General features: G+C 54.5%; 1 protein-coding gene across 1 annotated transcript; it reads right to left on the reverse strand.

Annotated features, from left to right (window-relative positions):
* Positions 1 to 5,707: 5,707 nt before the first annotated feature.
* CHMP1A (charged multivesicular body protein 1A) lies at positions 5,708 to 17,411 on the reverse strand. Its single transcript, XM_074968957.1, has 7 exons — positions 17,242 to 17,411; positions 14,640 to 14,659; positions 12,876 to 12,953; positions 11,588 to 11,734; positions 10,240 to 10,368; positions 8,019 to 8,206; positions 5,708 to 6,460 (listed from the first exon to the last, which is right to left on the reverse strand). The coding sequence occupies exons 1-7, from the start codon at positions 17,246 to 17,248 to the stop codon at positions 6,439 to 6,441; spliced, it is 591 nt and encodes a 196-aa protein (XP_074825058.1). The 5' UTR covers positions 17,249 to 17,411; the 3' UTR covers positions 5,708 to 6,438.
* Between the last annotated feature and the right edge of the window lie 1,497 nt (positions 17,412 to 18,908).

The following is an 18,908-nucleotide window of genomic DNA, read 5'->3' on the forward strand; positions in this document are numbered from 1 at the left end:
CAGTGCCAGCGTCCCCGGCCATCCTCCCATGAAGGGATGCCCTCAGCTGCTCCATGCTGCGTGTACGCGGAGCTGAAGGCACCAACTCCTACTGATGCAGGAATTGGCCCTTCAGTTTGTTTGACGGCCCCTGGGGCTGACCCTTCGTGCCTCCTGCAGAGGTGGCAGAGCTGGCGCTCCCCGCCAGGGGGAGGCTTGTTCCCTGCCCTGGTGGACACTAGAACTCGCTGGGTTATTGATGAGCCGGTAGTTGCTCATCTGCAGCTTTGCTGTCCTAGAGAGTTCTCTGCATTGCAAACCCCCGTATGCGGGGCTGGGTGAAAGGGGTTGGGGAATTGGCTCTGGGCACCATAGAATCATAGAATATCAGGGTTGGAAGGGACCTCAGGAGGTCATCTAGTCCAACCCCCTGCTCAAAGCAGGACCAATCCCCAACTAAATCATCCCAGCCAGGGCTTTGTCAAGCCTGACCTTAAAAACTTCTACGGAAGGAGATTCCACCACCTCCCTAGGTAACACATTCCAGTGTTTCACCACCCTCCTAGTGAAAAAGTTTTTCCTAATATCCAACCTAAGTCTCCCCCACTGCAACTTGAGACCATTACTCCTTGTTCTGTCATCTGCTACCACTGAGAACAGTCTAGATCCATCCTCTTTGGAACCCCCTTTCAGGTAGTTGAAAGCAGCTATCAAATCCCGCCTTGTTCTTCTCTTCTGAAGACTAAACATCCCCAGTTCCCTCAGCCTCTCCTCATAAGTCATGTGTTCCAGTCCCCTAATCATTTTTGTTGCCCTCCGCTGGACTCTTTCCAATTTTTCCACATCCTTCTTATAGTGTGGGGCCCAAAACTGGACACAGTACTCCAGATGAGGCCTCACCAATGTCGAATAGAGGGGAACGATCACGTCCCTCGATCTGCTGGCAATGCCCCTACATATACATCCCAAAATGCCATTGGCCTTCTTGGCAACAAGGGCACACTGTTGACTCATATCCAGTTTCTCGTCCACTATAACCCCTAGGTCCTTTTCTGCAGAACTGCTGCCAAGCCATTCGGTCCCTAGTCTGTAGCCGTGCATGGGATTCTTCCGTCCTAACTGCAGGACTCTGCACTTGTCCTTGTTGAACCTCATCAGATTTCTTTTGGCCCAATCCTCCAATTTGTCCAGGTCCCTCTGTATCCTATCCCTACCCTCCAGCGTATCTACCACTCCTCCCAGTTTAGTGTCATCTGCAAACTTGCTGAGGGTGCAATCCACACCATCCTCCAGATCATTTATGAAGATATGGAACAAAACCAGCCCCAGGACCGACCCCTGGGGCACTCCACTTGATACCGGCTGCCAACTAGACATGGAGCCATTGATCACTACCCGTTGAGCCCGACAATCTAGCCAGCTTTCTATCCACCTTATAGTCCATTCATCGAGCCCATACTTCTTTAACTTGCTGGCAAGAATACTGTGGGAAACTGTGTCAAAAGCTTTGCTAAAGTCAAGGAACAACACGTCCACCGCTTTCCCTTCATCCAGAGAGCCAGTTATCTCGTCATAGAAGGCAATTAGATTAGTCAGGCATGACTTGCCCTTGGTGAATCCATGCTGACTGTTCCTGATCACTTTCCTCTCCTCTAAGTGCTTCAGAATTGATTCCTTGAGCACCTGCTCCATGATTTTTCCAGGGACTGAGGTGAGGCTGACTGGCCTGTAGTTCCCAGGATCCTCCTCCTTCCCTTTTTTAAAGATGGGCACTACATTAGCCTTTTTCCAGTCATCTGGGACTTCCCCCGATCGCCATGAGTTTTCAGAGATAATGGCCAATGGCTCTGCAATCACATCCGCCAACTCCTTTAGCACTCTCGGATGCAATGCATCCGGCCCTATGGACTTGTGCTCATCCAGCTTTTCTAAATAGTCCCGAACCACTTCTCTCTCCACAGAGGGTTGGTCACCTCCTCCCCATGCTGTGCTGCCCAGTGCAGTAGTCTGGGAGCTGACTTTGTTCGTGAAGACAGAGGCAAAAAAAGCATTGAGTACATTAGCTTTTTCCACATCCTCTGTCACTAGGTTGCCTCCCTCATTCAGTAAGGGGCCCACACTTTCCTTGACTTTCTTCTTGTTGCTATCATACCTGAAGAAACCCTTCTTGTTACTCTTAACATCTCTTGCTAGCTGCAACTCCAGGTGTGATTTGGCCTTCCTGATTTCACTCCTGCATGCCCGAGCAATATTTTTATACTCTTCCCTGGTCATTTGTCCAATCTTCCACTTCTTGTAAGCTTCTTTTTTGTGTTTAAGATCAGCAAGGATTTCACTGTTAAGCCAAACTGGTCGCCTGCCATATTTACTATTCTTTCTACACCTCGGGATGGTTTGTCCCTGTAACCTCAATAAGGATTCTTTTAAATACAGCCAGCTCTCCTGGACTCCTTTCCCCCTCATGTTATTCTCCCAGGGGATCTTGCCCATCAGTTCCCTGAGGGAGTCAAAGTCTGCTTTTCTGAAGTCCAGGGTCTGTATTCTGCTGCTCTCCTTTCTTCCCTGTGTCAGGATCCTGAACTCGACCATCTCATGGTTACTGCCTCCCAGGTGCCCATCCACTTTTGCTTCCCCTACTAATTCTTCCCGGTTTGTGAGCAGCAGGTCAAGAAGAGCTCTGCCCCTAGTTGGTTCCTCCAGCACTTGCACCAGGAAATTGTCCCCCAGATTTTCCACCAGCCAGACCTGAGGGTAACAAGGAACAAAGAGCTAGTCCCATGAGCTGCTTCAAGGAACCGAAGCAGCTAAAAGATCAGTAGAAAAAGCCGGCAGCGCCTGCTCTTGATTACAAGCCAGATAAGGGACTGTCTCCACAGGCCCTTTCCAGGAGGGGCCCAAGGAAAAGTTCTCTCAGAACTGGCCCAACGCTTGCTGATACCACGCCAGCCCTCGGCCACTCAGCCCAGAGGTACGTTTTATGCCTGTGAGACAGTGATCTTGATAAACATCCCTCAAGGCTCAAGTGCCTGTGTTTTCCGAAGCGATGCTGCAGCAGAGAGTTTGATGCAACAGGTTGCGAGGATCAGTTCTGCTATTTAAGAGGAAGAAGTGAAGAATTTGCAGCATGCAGCCTCCTGGGATCTGCAGCCAGCAGCGGGAGAGGCGCATTGCTTAGCAGAGGGCTCCCCTGCGTGGTACAGCGGAGTACAGCACCCACTACACTGCCTCAGAGGAGCAAGGCATGGTGGGGAGGCTCCACCCACGGCAGGGTGCTAGAGGACAGGGGCTGCCTGGATCCTTCGTACAGGTGTAACGGTCCCAGAAATCGGAGCTGGAGAAGATAGGTTAGGGCTCCCCCCGGTCCAGTGCTGGGGCCAGGGCACGACTCTTCAGCCAAGCCCATTTTTAAGTAGAGTCCAAGCCAGATAAATCTAGCGTCAAAAGAAGAGAGGTTGCAGGGGGCGGAAGGACCGGAAAGCTCCACATCACACAAGGAGCACGAGCAGCCTGACAAGAGCCCATGGAGAGGCAGGGCTGGTGGATTCCCTTCCCGAGCCACTGTGTCAGGCTGAGACAGGCCAGTGCCAGTCCCTCCAGAACCCAGCAGCAGAGCCCCGAGACCAGCACAGGCCATTTGCTTCTCCTACCCAGGCCGCTTCCCGCCTCTGCCCTGATGGCTCCACATCTCAGCAGAGCCCGGGGCAGAAGCGGTGCTCCATGGAACGCAGACAGGCGGATTTGCAGGGACAGTTCCTTTATTTAAAACGGCAGAGTGGAATTTACAGCTTTCATTTCAAAACCAGCAAGGGAAAGCAGCGTTGTAAAACCTCACAGACAGCACCACATGGAAAGAAAAGGCCCATTTACAGAGGGCAGGGTCTCCTCCCCAGGGCAAAGGCCAGGCCCACCCATTTACAGACCCCTTCTGCTGATCTCTCTCCTGGCAGCTGTGAGGGGCTGGGCAGGGTTACGCCATTTCCACAAGGTAGGAGCCTGGGGGGGAAGGGGGAAATTAGGGCTATTGCTCACTGTGCCTCCTGCAAACACCCCAGCTGGGTGGAACAAGACGTTCACAGCTGCCCCAGGTCAGCCTGCCCTGCAAGCCCAGTTAAATGCCCCCCATGGGGTTGCCCTGGAAAGCTCTGCTCAGATTTTCAGGGGGGCTCCTGCGTTTTACCCAGCTGGGTCTGACTGAAGCACAGAGACCAAACACCCGGTCACAAGCAAGTCAGGGACTCTGCCAGGATTAGAAACAAAGCCCCTGGGCTTGCCTACAGTTCCTCCTCAGTCTGGGAAAGGGGCCTGCATCTCCTCTGTCACCGTGTGGGGGGCGGCCACAACTGGACTCAAACAGCCCAGCTCGGGGTAATCGCAATAGGGAGGCGAACATGCATCTTCCAAGGCCACGAGACTCGGAGGGAAAATATCGAGAGATGTCAAAGTGTGTCCACACGCAAGTGCTGCAGAACCCCCAAGCCTGCTGACTTCTCTTGTACTCCGTACCCCAACAACCTGCTGTCTGCACTGGGAGTGGCAAGGCCAGCCACTCTCAGGCACCAGGCTGCACCTGACACGAGGGTGATGGGGATTGTGTCTGATGCCATCTGCCTCCCCTGCTCCCCAAAGTGGGGATTTCTTGCCCCCTAGCCAAAGGGTAGCAGTTCCCTTAGCACATCTATGAGAGGCTACTGGACACTTAACACTTAGAGACAGTTAACGAATTGTGAGCCAGCCCTCCCTGTGAAACCAGCAATCCAGCCCCAGGGCTGTTCATCACAGTAACCACTCCTGACTGTCACTGCTGCCAAACACGTGCCATGTTGCTGGGTATGCCAGATGTGCTCTCCACTGATTCCGGCACAGCGGTACCAGACTCCCGGCACATGGCAGCTAGTGTGGAGCCAGCAGGGCTGGGGTTAAAACTCTAATGAATGGGAGGCTGGCTCAGTTCCCCTCCCACCCAGCAGCAAGCTGGGCTCAGATCTCCCCTCACTACCTCCCACGCCCCCAGAGCTGTCTCCCACCATTCCAGGGAGCTGGGCTGAAGAGGCTGAGTGTGAGAAGTGACACCATACGCCTCCAAAAGCTCTCATGCCTGGGGCTGAGGAAAGTGGGGGGGCTGATCCTTCCTTCTCAGCCTGGCTCCCGGCCCTGCAGCGTGGAACCGGGTTAAAGGAAGTGATGAGCTTACACTCAGTCATCAGTGGAGCTGGGGCATCTCGTCAGTGTCAGCCCTGAGGAAGGGAGTTGGGGGGGAAGAGACCCAAGAGGTAAAGGCAACCGAGGTATTTAGGAGGGAAGTACAACATCCGCAGGGACAGTGCAGACATCCTCACCATTCACAGGAGGGTCTGGACATTTGCTCTGCTGCAGTGCTGCCAGCGACAGAGCTTGGAGACAGACCAGTTCCCAGCAGACAGCGCTGCACCTTGAACGCTGCCGGGTTGGAGCAGCTCAGGCCAGCTTCACCCCTGGGGTGGTGTGCATGAAGAATCCCATCTCGCCTGGCCAGATCTCAGCGGTCACAGCGTGTGGCTGTGGAGGCAAACTTCTCAAAGGTCACTTAACGGTGAGAAAATCCAGGGCGGGCAATGTGACAAGCAGCGCAAGGGCTAAGAGTTGGCAAAGCGAGATCCCTGCACACTGGGCATCACCACTGGGGTCCCTATCGTCTCAATGCTGCGCTGCACCAGGGACGAGCAGATAACTGGGAATATGGATGTTAGAGTAAGAGACGCCATTACACAGATTTGCGCCTTTCATCCAAGGCAGCGGAAATGCCCATGAAATGCTACCAATGCATATGTACACCCCAAGCGGGCATCTCTTCCCCCCTGCTACAAAAGGCAGTGGGGAAGAAAGGGGCTTGGATGGAAATGGAAAGGATCTGTGGCACTACCTGCTGCAAGCTGTTGGTAGAGGGTCACCCACAGCAAAGCACATTGTGGCTAAGAGAGGCAATGTACAGGATGTGGAGATAAAGATGCACTACACATTTGCTAGACATACAGCCATCCGGAGATGGTCAGGCCCCCAGTGTCCCATCAGAACATGCACTTCCCCTTTCAACAAGATCTCCATGTAGTGTTAGAATCAAAGCAGCATCTTCACTCCCCCTAGAGGCCCAGGATGCAGAGGGGGAGTGATAGCACCGCTTTAAAGACAAAAGCCCTGAACACCCTGCCACCAAAGCCCAGAGCAAGGTCACGCTCACTCAGCAAACCTCCCTCCAACGTCTCTTCCTGCTGCCTCTTCAGGAAGTAGTCATCCTCGAAAAAGACCAAAGAGAGTCCACCACAGAGCAACAGGCAGCTGAAGGAGTGACTGGCTGGTTCTGGTTTTGCTAGCAGAAGGCCAGAGAAGAGATGGAGTGGGAGGTTTGGGGGAGGGTCTCCCCCATCTCCCCACTCGATGCATGATCAGTAGGGGAACAGCAATTCTCCAGAACAATGGGAGACTTTAATTCCGCAAGGCAGCCAATCTGGAAGAAACAGCACAAGAGAGTCAAAGGGGAGCACGAAACACTGGGAGCTGCTTCCAGGTGAACCCAGAGAGCACAGGGGGAGCTCTCTGGAGAACTGGGCAAGGCTGGGGGCACGACGCCCAGTGATGGAAGGAGTCTGAATTGAGGAGGAAGCGGTTTGCAGGGACGAGACGTCTCCCCCTGGAGCACAGATAACCATTTACGTTCTAGCAGGTGCGTTACGAGCACCTTCCAGCCCAACGCTGCCAATGCATTTCCTGCACTCAGGCCAGAGCGGGCCCCAGCAGCGAAACACAGCTGTTTGAACAGCACAGCCACGCGACGCCACCGGCCAGGAAGGGAAGAGCGTGGTGCCCGGGGCTCAGCACAAGCACCAAGACTCCCTGCAGCACACGGGTGGCCCAATCTGAACTCTGACCTCAGCAGACAGAGCAGCAGGCACACGGCAAGCATGAGGGAGGATGGGGAGAAAGCCTCCGTGCTGGAAACACCTTTGGGGCTCAGACCGGACACAGGACAAGACCCTTCCAGCTGCCAGGGGGCGAGTATCAGGCAGGGCTGTGTGTGGAAGCAGTTGGGCTAGTTCCTGGGGACGGCCGGGAATAGCGCTTAGAGCGCAGAGGGAGTTTAAGGAAAGGCTGGATGCTCCGTTTGTCATCTCATAACCTATCTGATGGCCCCATGAGAGAGGAGAAAGAACAGCATCTCCCTCCATCGCAAAGCCCTGGAGCCCAGGCCGCGCCATCTTGTCTGTGTGTGGCGTGACAATCAGACATCTTCAGCAAGAGGCACCTTTCAGCCGCACCACACGATGCAGCCAGGCGAGGGTCTCCATTTCTCCGGGTCTGCAGAACGCCTCCCACCCTGAGGACACCCCTCAGCTCACACCAGACCCACCGCTCCTCTCCGTGCTTCAGACAACCCGAAGCGAGAGAACGTGGAGAAAGTCTGGCAGCTGTGCAATGACTTCTGGGAAAGGTGGGCGGGGGTCAAGGGAGCGCTGTACAGCCAGGAACTGCAGGGCTCTGTCCTCGGAGGGGCCCTCTCACGGTAACTGCATGCAGAGCTGCAGGGATGGGGAGGAGGAAGAGGAGCTCACCAGCAATAGGAGGCAGCCTCAAGCCTCTTCTGGGAAGGTTCCAGAGAAAGAGCCTGTTTGAAGGTCAGTGCCAAGCACGCCCAGAACAGCATCAGCTGCATGAGGCAAGCATGGGCCAGGAGAACTCCCACCAACTGGATACTGAGCTGAGCAAGCAACACCTACCCCAGCGCTAGTAGAATCAGGAGACTCCTCTCCTCCGTGAAGCACGACAAGGTACGCTGCCTGTAGGTGGCTCCTCTGGAGCTTTGCGAGGCTCCACCATGCATGGGGACGCGAGAGCCCAGAGGTTGCCCCAACAGCTGGCTTCCCTTCCAGCCATCCCTTCAGCCTGAACCACCCCTGTACGAGCTGTGAAAGAGCTGCCTGGGGGCAGTTCAAGCTGCCAGGAACACGAAGCCTAGGGACACAATCACACCAAGGGACGTGGGGGAGAAAAAGGGGAAGAGAAAGAACCTTCGGGACAGCTGGTCTTCCTGGGTGCGGACAGAGCTCTCCCCCACTGACGAAGCCCCCTCTGGGAGCTGGTTGAGTTGGTCCATGATCTCCAAGCCATTCTCTTCGGCGATCTGCACGATGAGGCTGTCCACCTGCTCCTGCGGCGTGGTCAGGGTGGTAGCAGAGCTCATGGAGTCCTCCATCACCTACCACGGGCAGAGTCAGTATCTGAAGCCAAGCCACCATCTGGCTCCATTGAAGAACCCACCCAGCCCACGTTCCTGCCCATAGGAGCCAGTTACAGATCTTGAGTTTGACCCACTACTCCCCTCCCCAGAGGGCTCTCCACATCCTTGTCAGCCAGACGGCTAGGTCATAGGACAGGATGACGGGTTGGAGCCAGAGAGATCCTGAGGCCCCTAGACATCAGTGTACCACCCAGCACCTGACAGCACACAGCCATATGAAGCGTTATGTCCACATTAGCCCCCACCCTGTCTCAGGTTCTCAGTGAAGCCTTCAGATACCGTAGACATAGTCAGACACTTGCACAGGGGCTTTTCCTTGCCGTCAGGGGCAGCTCTCTTTTCCTGGTTAGACACACTGCCCATCCAAGGTCAAGGCAATATTCAAGAATGAGCTCAAGGCCGGCTCTACTTGGGAGCATGGGACGTACTAGACTGCGCCCAGACTGATCAGGTCAAAGGTAGGCAGAACAGAGCATGCGCTACAATCACTCATGTGGCCCAGCCCCTTAAGCATACTGGGGAGAGCGGGGAAATCAAACAAGCCAGCAACCATCACCATGGGAAGGATGGACTGGCCTGTGGCTGAGGCACTGGCCTGTGACTCAAGAGCTCTGGGTTCAGTTCCTAGCTTGGACAGACTCCCCGTGTGACCTGGGGCAAGTCCCCTCGTTCCTTTTCTGTACCATTACTCCTGGGGGAATTCTGCCCCGCTGCGCACATGCAGAATCCATGTCCTCTGCTGATTTTTTTCTCCGCAGAAAATGGATTCTACCAGGGAGGCACTGCAGTTACGACTTTCACCCACCGGGGAGTGCTGTGGCACCAGAAAAGAGGGAGGCAGGCTCACAGCCGGAGCAGCCAGCCATGGAGAGGGAGGAGAAGAGGCTGCTTTCCTCCCAGTTCCCTGCCCACAGGGCCCGGTGAGGGGGCATGGGGGTGATGGACAGCGTGCGGCACGCAGGGCTGCTGGGGTGGCGGCACAGACCGTGGCTCAGAAGGGCTAGTGGAGGCGGCACAGGCGCTAGTGGGGTAACAGCACTGAGCCGGAGCTGAATGGGAGTGGGGGTGCAGGTCCACATGGGGGAGTGGGGGTGCAGGTCCACATGGGGACGGGCAGATGTGCCTGACTGAATGAGAGGCTGGGGTGAGCCAGGGTCTGCACAGGGGAGGCTCCCCAACTCCCTAACAATCCCTTCCCCCCCCAAAAAACCCTGTTCCATACTTCTCCCACCCACACTGAACAATTGTTCAGATTCGCTATCAGGCTTCTTCCCAGCAATTGCCTCCTTCTCCCGCATCTCCTCCATTACCCTGACTCCCCAACCCTTTCCACTGCTTCTGAGGGGTGCGGGAAATACGTTTCTGTATTGCGGTTTAAATGAATTATTACTGAATGTTCTGTATTAATATGCCTAGGGAGGAATCTAATTGTCAAAAACCATTTCCTGAATCTTTTTTGTTGTCTGCATTGTTACAGACATACTTGCTAATGCGTATCTTGAAATAAATTACCAAAATAACTGAAAGTAGCGTGATTATGTTGTGTTATTTTGACAAATAAAATAAGCAGAATTTTTCAAAATTTAAAATATTGTGTGCAGAATTTTTATTTTTTTGGCACAGAATTCCCCCAGGAATATGCCATGGGGACAAGACTTTCCGCACCCTTCCTCTGTATGTCTGCCTACTTTGATCGCAAGCTCTTTGGGATAGAGATTCTCTACGTGCAGCTCCTAACCCAAGAGAACCCTGATCTTCCTTGATGAGCTCTATAGACCAGAGCTCTGGAAACAACTGAGCCATTAATCCAAAGACCGCATCTGGGAGCCCGGGAAGGGCCTCACAAACGGGATGCTTGTGTCTGAGCCCATGATACCCATGGTTCTCTCCGCTCCACCCCGCAGCCTCCAAGAGTACATACATGCCAACGAGTACAATTCTTCCCACTGCCCAGCAGTCTACCCCCAGGCTAGCGAGTGCACAGCACTTACCGAAGTGTGAACATCCAAGTTCTGAACCTGATGCTCAAATTTATCCATCACCGCCGAGACCTTCTGCAGGTCCATGGAGCTCAGAGCTTTGTCCAAGGCCTTGGTCACTTGAGCCATATTTTTAGTCACCTGTAACAGAAGGTTGGAAAATATACACATCAAACAAAGTCAACACAGATGTCCCAGTTCAGAGTGGGAGCTGAGCCTGGCCAAAAGGAATTTGGTGTTACTGGCATTTCCACTACAGTGCAGCCTCAGTCTGCACAGGGCAGCGACGTCCTGCCATGAATAGCGGGGACTCTCAGCTCAGATTGGCCGCCACATTTTAGAACTGTGCATATGCAACCCTCTGCACGATTCCTGAAAATGCACATGCAAGTGATCCGCTAGCCTTCTAGCTGTCACTGTGCACATCGGAATCGCACCTGGCGTCTACTGCACACACAAACGATACACACGCATCGTTTTCGTATACGACCATGTAAATCTGCCCTTCAATAGTACAGAGGCAACTTCACCATGACACTCACATGAAAATAGTAACCGTGCCCATGAGCTCTTCTATGCAGGGGCTTCATGCATTTTTAGCGCATCCTCACGCTACTTCTCCACTGAACACTTTGGTGTTCATACCAGAAATGTTACTCCAAACGTTAGTACAAACACCGTGAAGACAGGAGCTCCAGCCCATCAGGCACAATGTGCTTCAGGGGCTGTTCTTGCTGCCCATCCTCTCTCTAAGCTGGGCCACATAAGTCCAGGTGGGACGCCAGTGTTAGTCACGTGACTCACAGTGACGAGAGATTCCAGACATAATCCGAAGAGGGGACAAACGGCCTCAGCTCCCAGCAAAATCAAAAGGACTTGAGGGCGCTCAGTACCTTGCAGAAGAGAACTCTAACCCCCAGTCCCCTGCACACAAGCATGCATGGACACATGGCTAAGGCAGGGGAGTGATTTCAGGCACACACCTTCCAAGCCTGCAGACTTGGGCTCAAATATGGATGAAGCCACAAAGGAAGCAAGTTTGAGGGGCTCATTTCTGGTTCCCCAGTGAAACGTATTGGCCACATCACAAGGCAATCACACACACACACTGGCATTTCAGCAGCTGTGGCAGTCTCTGCCAATGCCCAGTCTAGCTCCGGGCCCTGACCAAATCCCAGTTTGGGGGTGGGAGGTGTCACAGCGCCTGCCAACACTAAAGCCCAATTCTAACCAAGTTACAAAAGAAGAGAGGAATGTCAGCAGGAGAGGGGAGGGATGGGCCAATAGCCTCTATCTGTACAAGGACAGGAAACAGCTCCTGTCTCTCCAGGGATACACCTGAGACGACAAAGCCTCTTACCCCCTTCATGGTCACTGCTGTCTGGACCTTGGAGGACACTGCATCTACTCGGGAAGCCATCCGAAGCCAGTTTAACCCTTCGTTCTTCTTCCGGATTGCATTCTCTGCATAGACACGAGCACATTCTACGTTCTTCTGCTGAAGGGCCTGGAACATGGAAGGGAAAAGATTTGCAGGAGGCATCCATTCTGCTTTACACATCAGAAACAAATGTCTTCCATTTCCACCCAAGGGATGTCATGTAGAATTTGGTGTTTGCTTGGATCAGGATTAGTGGAGCCAGTGGCAGCCAGACACCCTAGGAGACACAGGATTCGGGTTGAGGCTAGGAGATTTGGGGATTTCAGGATGGCCTATTGCGCCTGGAACGTCAATCAGTGATGCAGGAGGAGAACGTGCTTGCTTGGATCTCAGCAGTACATAGACAGGTCAGAGAATGCAGGACATTAGATTCCGCTTATTAGCAACCACTCGCTTGCTGTTATCTGGCAGCTGCCAACCAGCAAAAGGCAGGTTTGCAGGGCTGCAGCCAGGGTAGCCAGCACTGGTTCATGCCTTCCCTGACTGCAGCCCAGCAAACCTGCCTGCGGGCCGGGCAGCAGCATGGAGCATGGCTGCAGCCCAGATGCTGGGGCTTTCTATGGGGAGCGGGGGCGTTGGGGCCCCACAGAGCCACACGGTATCTCTCCCTGTGCTCTTCGGGGGCTGGGGCTCAGCACATCGCAGTGCTTCCTTGCCTGGGTGCAGCCCCCAGGCAGGATGCAGCCCAGAGAGAGCCGGGAGAGGTATGGTGCAGCTCCAGCATCCAGGCGGCAGCCTCCCTCTCCACTACTGCTCGGCCCACAGCCCCTTACCTCCTGCGCGGGCCCCCTGCGCAGGCAGGTTTGGAGGCTGCAGTTAGGGAAGGCACGTCCCAGCACTCCCTTCCCAGGCTATAGGCCTACGCACCTGCCTGCAGCCGGGGCCTTTCTTCCAAATGCTGCTGTTAATAGGTGCCATCCCGTTGCCAATATCCAAACCCATTAACATTAAAGTCAACGGGGCAGCGATGGCTCCCAGCCAAGCGCTGCCATTAACCAGAAACTGTTAATATCCAGGTGCTACTAAGTGGAATCTACTATAATTCCTTGGGTTAATCCCTCTGGTACAGAGCCAGGGATTGACGGCACAGGCTCAAGGGCGTGATGGCTGAAAAGACACCTAGCACTCAGAGACGGTCTGTGTGTGTTACTTTCATCTCCACCAGGGAGTTCCACCACCTCCACAGAGTTCAGCCGCACTGGCCTACCTTCTTGACCTTGGCTTGCTCAGTCTTCGAGTCCTTCTCAGCCTTCTTGGCTAGCTTCTCCAGCTGCTTTGCTGTGAACTAAGAGAAACAGACTCTGGTGCTCAGCCGTGAAAGGGGCAAACATTAACACAATCAGAGGTTCCCACAACTCTCACAAAAGCCCACAGGCTGCCCTAGCAAAGCGTGTGTACGGTGCCCGCAGTGTCTGCTCGCACTGCCTCAGCTGCCTTTGCGGGCTGGCTTGTCCTTTATACAACCCTAAAACGCAGTGAGACTGGCTGGGCGGGTGCCATAGTTATGGACGTGTCTGGGGATACAGCAGAGGCCGCAAGAGGAAAGGGACTCAGTGAGCTGCAGTAGCCCCTTGAAATACACAGCCGTAGCGAGCAGTGGAGGCATTTGAGATTTCAGCCCCCTGGTTTAAGAGGCAGGGACCTGGGCGCTCTCAATGAGGCGTCTGGAACATACTCCTTAGCCTGGGTTCAGGGACCTTCAGGGCAGCTTACAGGCTCACTTTTCAAGGCTTTTTCAGAGGTGAGTGAAAGGGACTGATTGGTGCTTGAGGGGAGTGATGGGAAGGAGTTTGCTTTGGACTTGGCATAGTTTTTGCGTCACGTCCCCTGCCATGCATGACAATTCTGGACTGGGTTTGCACTGCCTATGTGGCTCCGGAACAGGTGGTAAGTGATCTCTAGATAAATAGCTCCCCCTTCCTGTTGAGGCTGGGAACTGCAGAGGCAGAGCTGCAGCTGTTATTTGAAACAGATTTTCATAACGGCAAAGCTCTGGAGGAGGGATTTTTGTCTCCCCTCTAGGAATGGAGGTAGTTTTTGGTACCATACATATTCCACCTCTCTTCATTAGCACAGGAGAATATGCTCTATAGGTTCCTGTCACATTTAATTCAATTACCAGATGAAGGGCCTATCCAGCCTAATGCACTTAACTGATTTGCGGCTCACACCAATGGAGATTAAGCACCTTATGCAATCGTGAGCTGCGCTGCCACTTCCTTTACATCAGGAGAGTCAAGGGCTTGCAACATGATCACTGATGTCTTCAGGGTCTAAATCACAGCATCGCTAGGGACCTCTGCACTGCTCCCTCCCCCGAAATAACAGACACCGGTTTCTGTTCTTTCACCACCACAGCCTTAAATACTGGGATCTTTGTGTAGCTGTTGACCTCTCCCCAGCCCCCGTGGACAGAAAGCCTAGTGGCCCCCCCCACTCTGGGAGACTATCACACCCCTGCTGGAGGGAGAGCACTGGAAGGAGGAGATAAAGCCTCGGGAAGACAGCACAATGAAAGCAACAGGAGTTGAAGGTACGAAGGAAGGTTCTGGGAGAGGTTTCTCCAAGTCAGTGAACTCTCCATCGAGTGAGAGAGAGAAGGTCGGAGCAGAAAGCATTCGAGAAGCCAAATTTAAAAACAAGGGATAAACCTAGACCCATAGTAGCTGCTTCTTAAAGATGATCAACCCTAGCCTCCAGTTGTCAGAGGAGCCCACAAAACACCCGACTAGTACAGGGCCTGGTAGTCAGCTAGGCTCCTAAGCAGCCTGTTCCAGGCAGAAAGTTTGGTTTTGTACAGACCTACCAGCCATACCACAAGTCACCATAAGAGGGTCTTAGAGCAACAGTTCAGTTGGGCTTGTCCACTTTCAATTGACCAAGGTCTCACTGGGCAGCCCATGCTGGGAGGTGTATAATAGTGAATCCCCATGCAGGGGCAGAAAGAAAATCCTGTAATGGCCACACTCACCTTCAGCTGGAAGAGTGTATCTGAAACAAGAGAGGAGGTGACTCAGATCACAGGTTTTTAGAGTCGCTGTCACTCCATAACATAAAGGTCACACAATCTTTCACCCAAGGAACTGTGCTTTTGGGAGGTACCTTCCTTCTATGGTGAGTCTCCCCAGTTCACACCCCCCCTTTCCCCTCCAAAGCATCACACCAACATTCCTTCTGCCTGAAGAAGACTGGACAGGCTGAGGTTGTGCTACTCACACATCCCAATACCACCACCAACCACGATTGTTCAGAAAAGTCTTTTCTGGGCAAGCAGAGGCCACGGCACTCAGCTGCCTCAACTATACTCTCAGCCTTTACCTGTGCACTGGGGACTCCTCAGGCTACCTAGCTAAGGTACTCCATATGGCCTCCATCACCCTAGTACGTAGGCACCTCCCAATCTTTACACAGTGCCATTATCCCCTTGTACAGATAGGGAACAGAGGCACGGGGAGACTAAGTGACATGCCCAAGGGCACACAGAAAGCTAGTGGCAGAGCAAGGGCTTGAACCTGGGTCTCCCAAGTCACAGCTAGTGCTCTAAACACTAGGCAAAACCGTCCTCTCCTGTCATGCTAGAGCACAGAAGCAGAAACTCCTGTGTTAAAGGCCTGTCTACACGTAGCTGACCAACCCCTGCTGGAGTCATATTTGGCTACAACTGAGCTCAAATGACACTGGTGCTGATTTTTAAATGTGGTTGTAAAGCCAGTGGGGATTGCACTATCGTACACAGTAAGAAAAAACTACCTAAGAACGGAATACGAGACATCTCAGAGAGCTTGTTAAAAAGGCTGTTGGAGGGTTTTACTGGAGACACTCCCACAGGATTGACTCCTGCTTTCAATTTCAATCAATGAGGGTCAGGCATATGCACTGATAACAAAGACCCCAAGCACCCAGGGTAACAGGGTATCTGAACTGCTCTGCTGGGGACTGGCTCAGAATACTGAAGGAGCCATACAAGCTAGTGAATTATCCCTTGGATACGGCTCTTTGAAATAAATGGACTCACTGAACGTTAGATACTGAAATATTCACGGGAAAAAATTATCTACCATAAATTAATCCATACGTGGCAAGGATAGTGACTTCACTATTCAGTTCTCTCTCAATTTGACATACGTCAGGCACAGGACCTAAATCCTGGAGTGGAGCTAATAGAAACCACATTCTGTCTCGCAACTAACAAGTGATTCCTCAGAAGGCAACTTCATGCCTTTTATTGAAATAGCTGTGTTACTTGTTACTGTAGTTTCTCGGATTACCATTACCTGGTGACCTTTGACTCAGAACTTGGCACACCCCAGATATCCATGTAAATAACTCTCAGCCAGCTTCACCCAGCCAGTTTCATGCAAGAGGAAATGGATCAGTTCAGGAATTTGGGGTGATTCTAAAGACTTTTTAGTTTTCTTAAATACCTGGACCTATTTCAACAAATCAGAAAGGCCAGGAACAAATAAGCTACCCTTGAGTTTTCTCGCTCCCTGACCAATGTACCATGGGCCCTCGGCCCCAGCTTCACCCAGTGCCACACACGTGACAGGGTCTCCACCATCCTCCTCAGGAGCCGACTGGCCAGGATGACTGAGCAGAGCCACTGGAGGTAACCCCCAGGACTCCCCACTCTGGGGTCACAGGGAACTCCCGCTCCCATGTCACATCATCATGTGCCCTGATGTCACCAACGGATTTCCCTCTCCCCTCCCCAGTGGCTGCCACCACCCCCACAACCCCACTTCTGACCCCCTTCCCCTCCCACCAATTCCCAAGGACAGCCCCCTGACCTGGCCCTGACCTCCTTCCCCTCCCCCGCCCCGGTCCCAGCCCCGGCCCTGGCCCCGGCCCCAGTCCCGGTCCCAGCCCCCTGACTCAGCCCTGACCTCCTTCCCCTCTCCCCAGCCCTGGTCCCAGCCCCCTGACCTCCTTCCGCCCCCGGTCCCAGCCCCAGCCCCAGCCCCAGCCCCGGCCCCCTGACCTCCTTCCCCTCCCCCCCGGCACCGGCACCGGCACCGGCCCCCGCCCCCTGACCCGGCCCTGACCTCCTTCCCCTCCCCCGCCCCGGTCCCAGCCCCCTGACTCAGCCCTGACCTCCTTCCCCTCCCCCCCCCGGCCCCGGCCCCGGCCCCCTGACTCAGCCCTGACCTCCTTCCCCTCTCCCCAGCCCTGGTCCCAGCCCCCTGACCTCGTTCCGCCCCCGGTCCCAGCCCCGGCCCCAGCCCCCTGACCTCCTTCCCCTCCCCCGTCAGGCCCCGGCCCTAGCCCCCTGACCTGGCCCTGACCTCCTTCCCCTCCCCCCCCCCGGCCCCGGCCCCGGCCCCGGCCCCGGCCCCGCCCCCTGACCCGGCCCTGACCTCCTTCCCCTCCCCCGTCAGGCCCCGGCCCCAGGCCCCTGACCTGGCCCTGACCTCCTTCCCCTCCCCCCCCCGGCCCCGGCCCCAGTCCCAGTCCCAGTCCCAGTCCCAGTCCCAGTCCCAGCCCCAGCCCCTCCCCTGGGGGCAGCAGGAGGCCCCCGGCGGGTTGGGCCCGGACTAGCGCCCCGCCCCCCGGCTGGGGGGTCTGTCTCTTACCGTCCATCCTGGACCCAGCCCCTGCAGCTACCACTTCCGGGTTCTCCAGACACTTCCGGATTGTTGCGTCATCACGCCGCTTCTTCTCGCGAGGTTTCCCCTCACCTCCCACTCCGCTCGACGCATGCGTAAATGGAGGAGGGTTTTCCAGAGCGAAGCCGGGCCGGGGGCGCCATAGCGGGCGGGGTGGGGAGTCCCATGACCAGAGCGAGGCTCACGCGCCGCTTCGGGCTGCCCTGGGGGGGCCCACCCGCCGCTCCCAACGCCCTCCTCCCGCGGGCGGCAGCCCACGTGGCTCCCGGAGCCTGGCCCCCCCCCTGCGGCCGCCCCTGCTCTGTGCCTCAGTTTCCCCACCTGCAGGGTGGGCTTGGTGGGGCAGTAGAGAGGGACGGAGGGCGCCCCGGAATGGAGGTCGGGGAGGAGCCGGGCCGCTGGGCTGGCGGCGGGGACAGAGCAGGCGCAGCGGGGCGAGGGGCTGGGTTACAGCCAGCGGTGGAAGTAGGACTCGTTTCTTGCCGGCTCTGCCCTCATGGGAGGGACACAGCGGGGGGCATGGGAGCTCCCCCTGTGACTCCTCCCAGCCCGGGCCCCCACGCTCTGCCCGTCCCTTCCGACGCCCCCTTTGCACAGCCGAACAGCGGCGTGCCTGGCTGCCCCCTTTCCCCCAAACTCGTAGTCTTGCCGGCTCTTTATAGGGAAGAGGGGAGTTGGCTGAGGAGCCATTTCAGCATACGCCTGGCTTAATAAAAGACAGATTTTAAGTATAACTGTGTCCTACGCTGCTTTATGGTATTGCACCCAGACATCGCATTTCAGTGCGGGATTCAACTTCCTTTATAGGACCAGACTCCTGAAACTCTTACCAGTCTACAAAAGTGGTCCACAGTCATGCAAATAGTCCTATTGTCTTCCATGGGATGGATCGAATGATTAAGGCTTTACAGGATTAGGTTCCAAGTTGATAAATTGTTCTGGATGAAACTGACAAGGCCTGGGCTGTCAGATCAGGAGCGTCATTGGAATAAAGGTGGGCAGACGCGTGATACGTCTTAGCTCCGTTGCTAAGAGGAGGAACATATTTTCAGCAAAGTTCTTGGCAGATTCCTGAGGCTGCTGGTTTAAGGCTGTCAGCGTCCAGCATTATAGTTCTCTCACCCACAAAGCTGGAAAAAGAGGCATTTGTTTTCTTTGTTTTGCTGTTCCAATTCCAATTAACAAAATGCATGTTCGACTAGTTTGGCTGCAAAGAATAATTCTAGGTACACTGGGGACAACAACTGATTCCCATCAGGCTGCAGAACTAGACTGACATCAGAATCCAAACATCCTCTGGTCAGTGCAAGCAGAGGCATTCCTCCAGTGATTTGGACTTGATGTGATGCAGTATGGATTTCATGAATAATTCAGACCAACAGGGAGAAACAGAATAAAAAACAGCTTCCATCCCCCCCACCCCTCCCCCCTTGAGGACTCCTAACCAATGTAACAGCACAATACATATGTTAACAAACTTAAACAAAGCCTTTGTTTAAGTTTGTTAGCATATGTATTGTGCTGTTAAAGTCATATAAAGAATGAATGTCCTCCCTAGCCCCATTCTGCTCCTTTAAGGAGCAGAGTGCAGCCCCCCTGCCCCACTCACGGAGTGGGGGCCAGCCCCAAGTCTT

This window comes from Natator depressus, chromosome 12, assembly GCF_965152275.1.
Source record: "Natator depressus isolate rNatDep1 chromosome 12, rNatDep2.hap1, whole genome shotgun sequence".
In the NCBI taxonomy this organism is placed as follows: domain Eukaryota; kingdom Metazoa; phylum Chordata; order Testudines; family Cheloniidae; genus Natator; species Natator depressus.

Coding starts and splice junctions, on each gene's coding strand:
- CHMP1A (XM_074968957.1), bottom strand. Junction 10,369..11,587: donor CAGCAGTGACCATGAAGGGG/GTAAGAGGCTTT, acceptor CTTCTGTTACAG/GTGACTAAAAATATGGCTCA. Junction 8,207..10,239: donor ACTTGGATGTTCACACTTCG/GTAAGTGCTGTG, acceptor TGCCCGTGGTAG/GTGATGGAGGACTCCATGAG.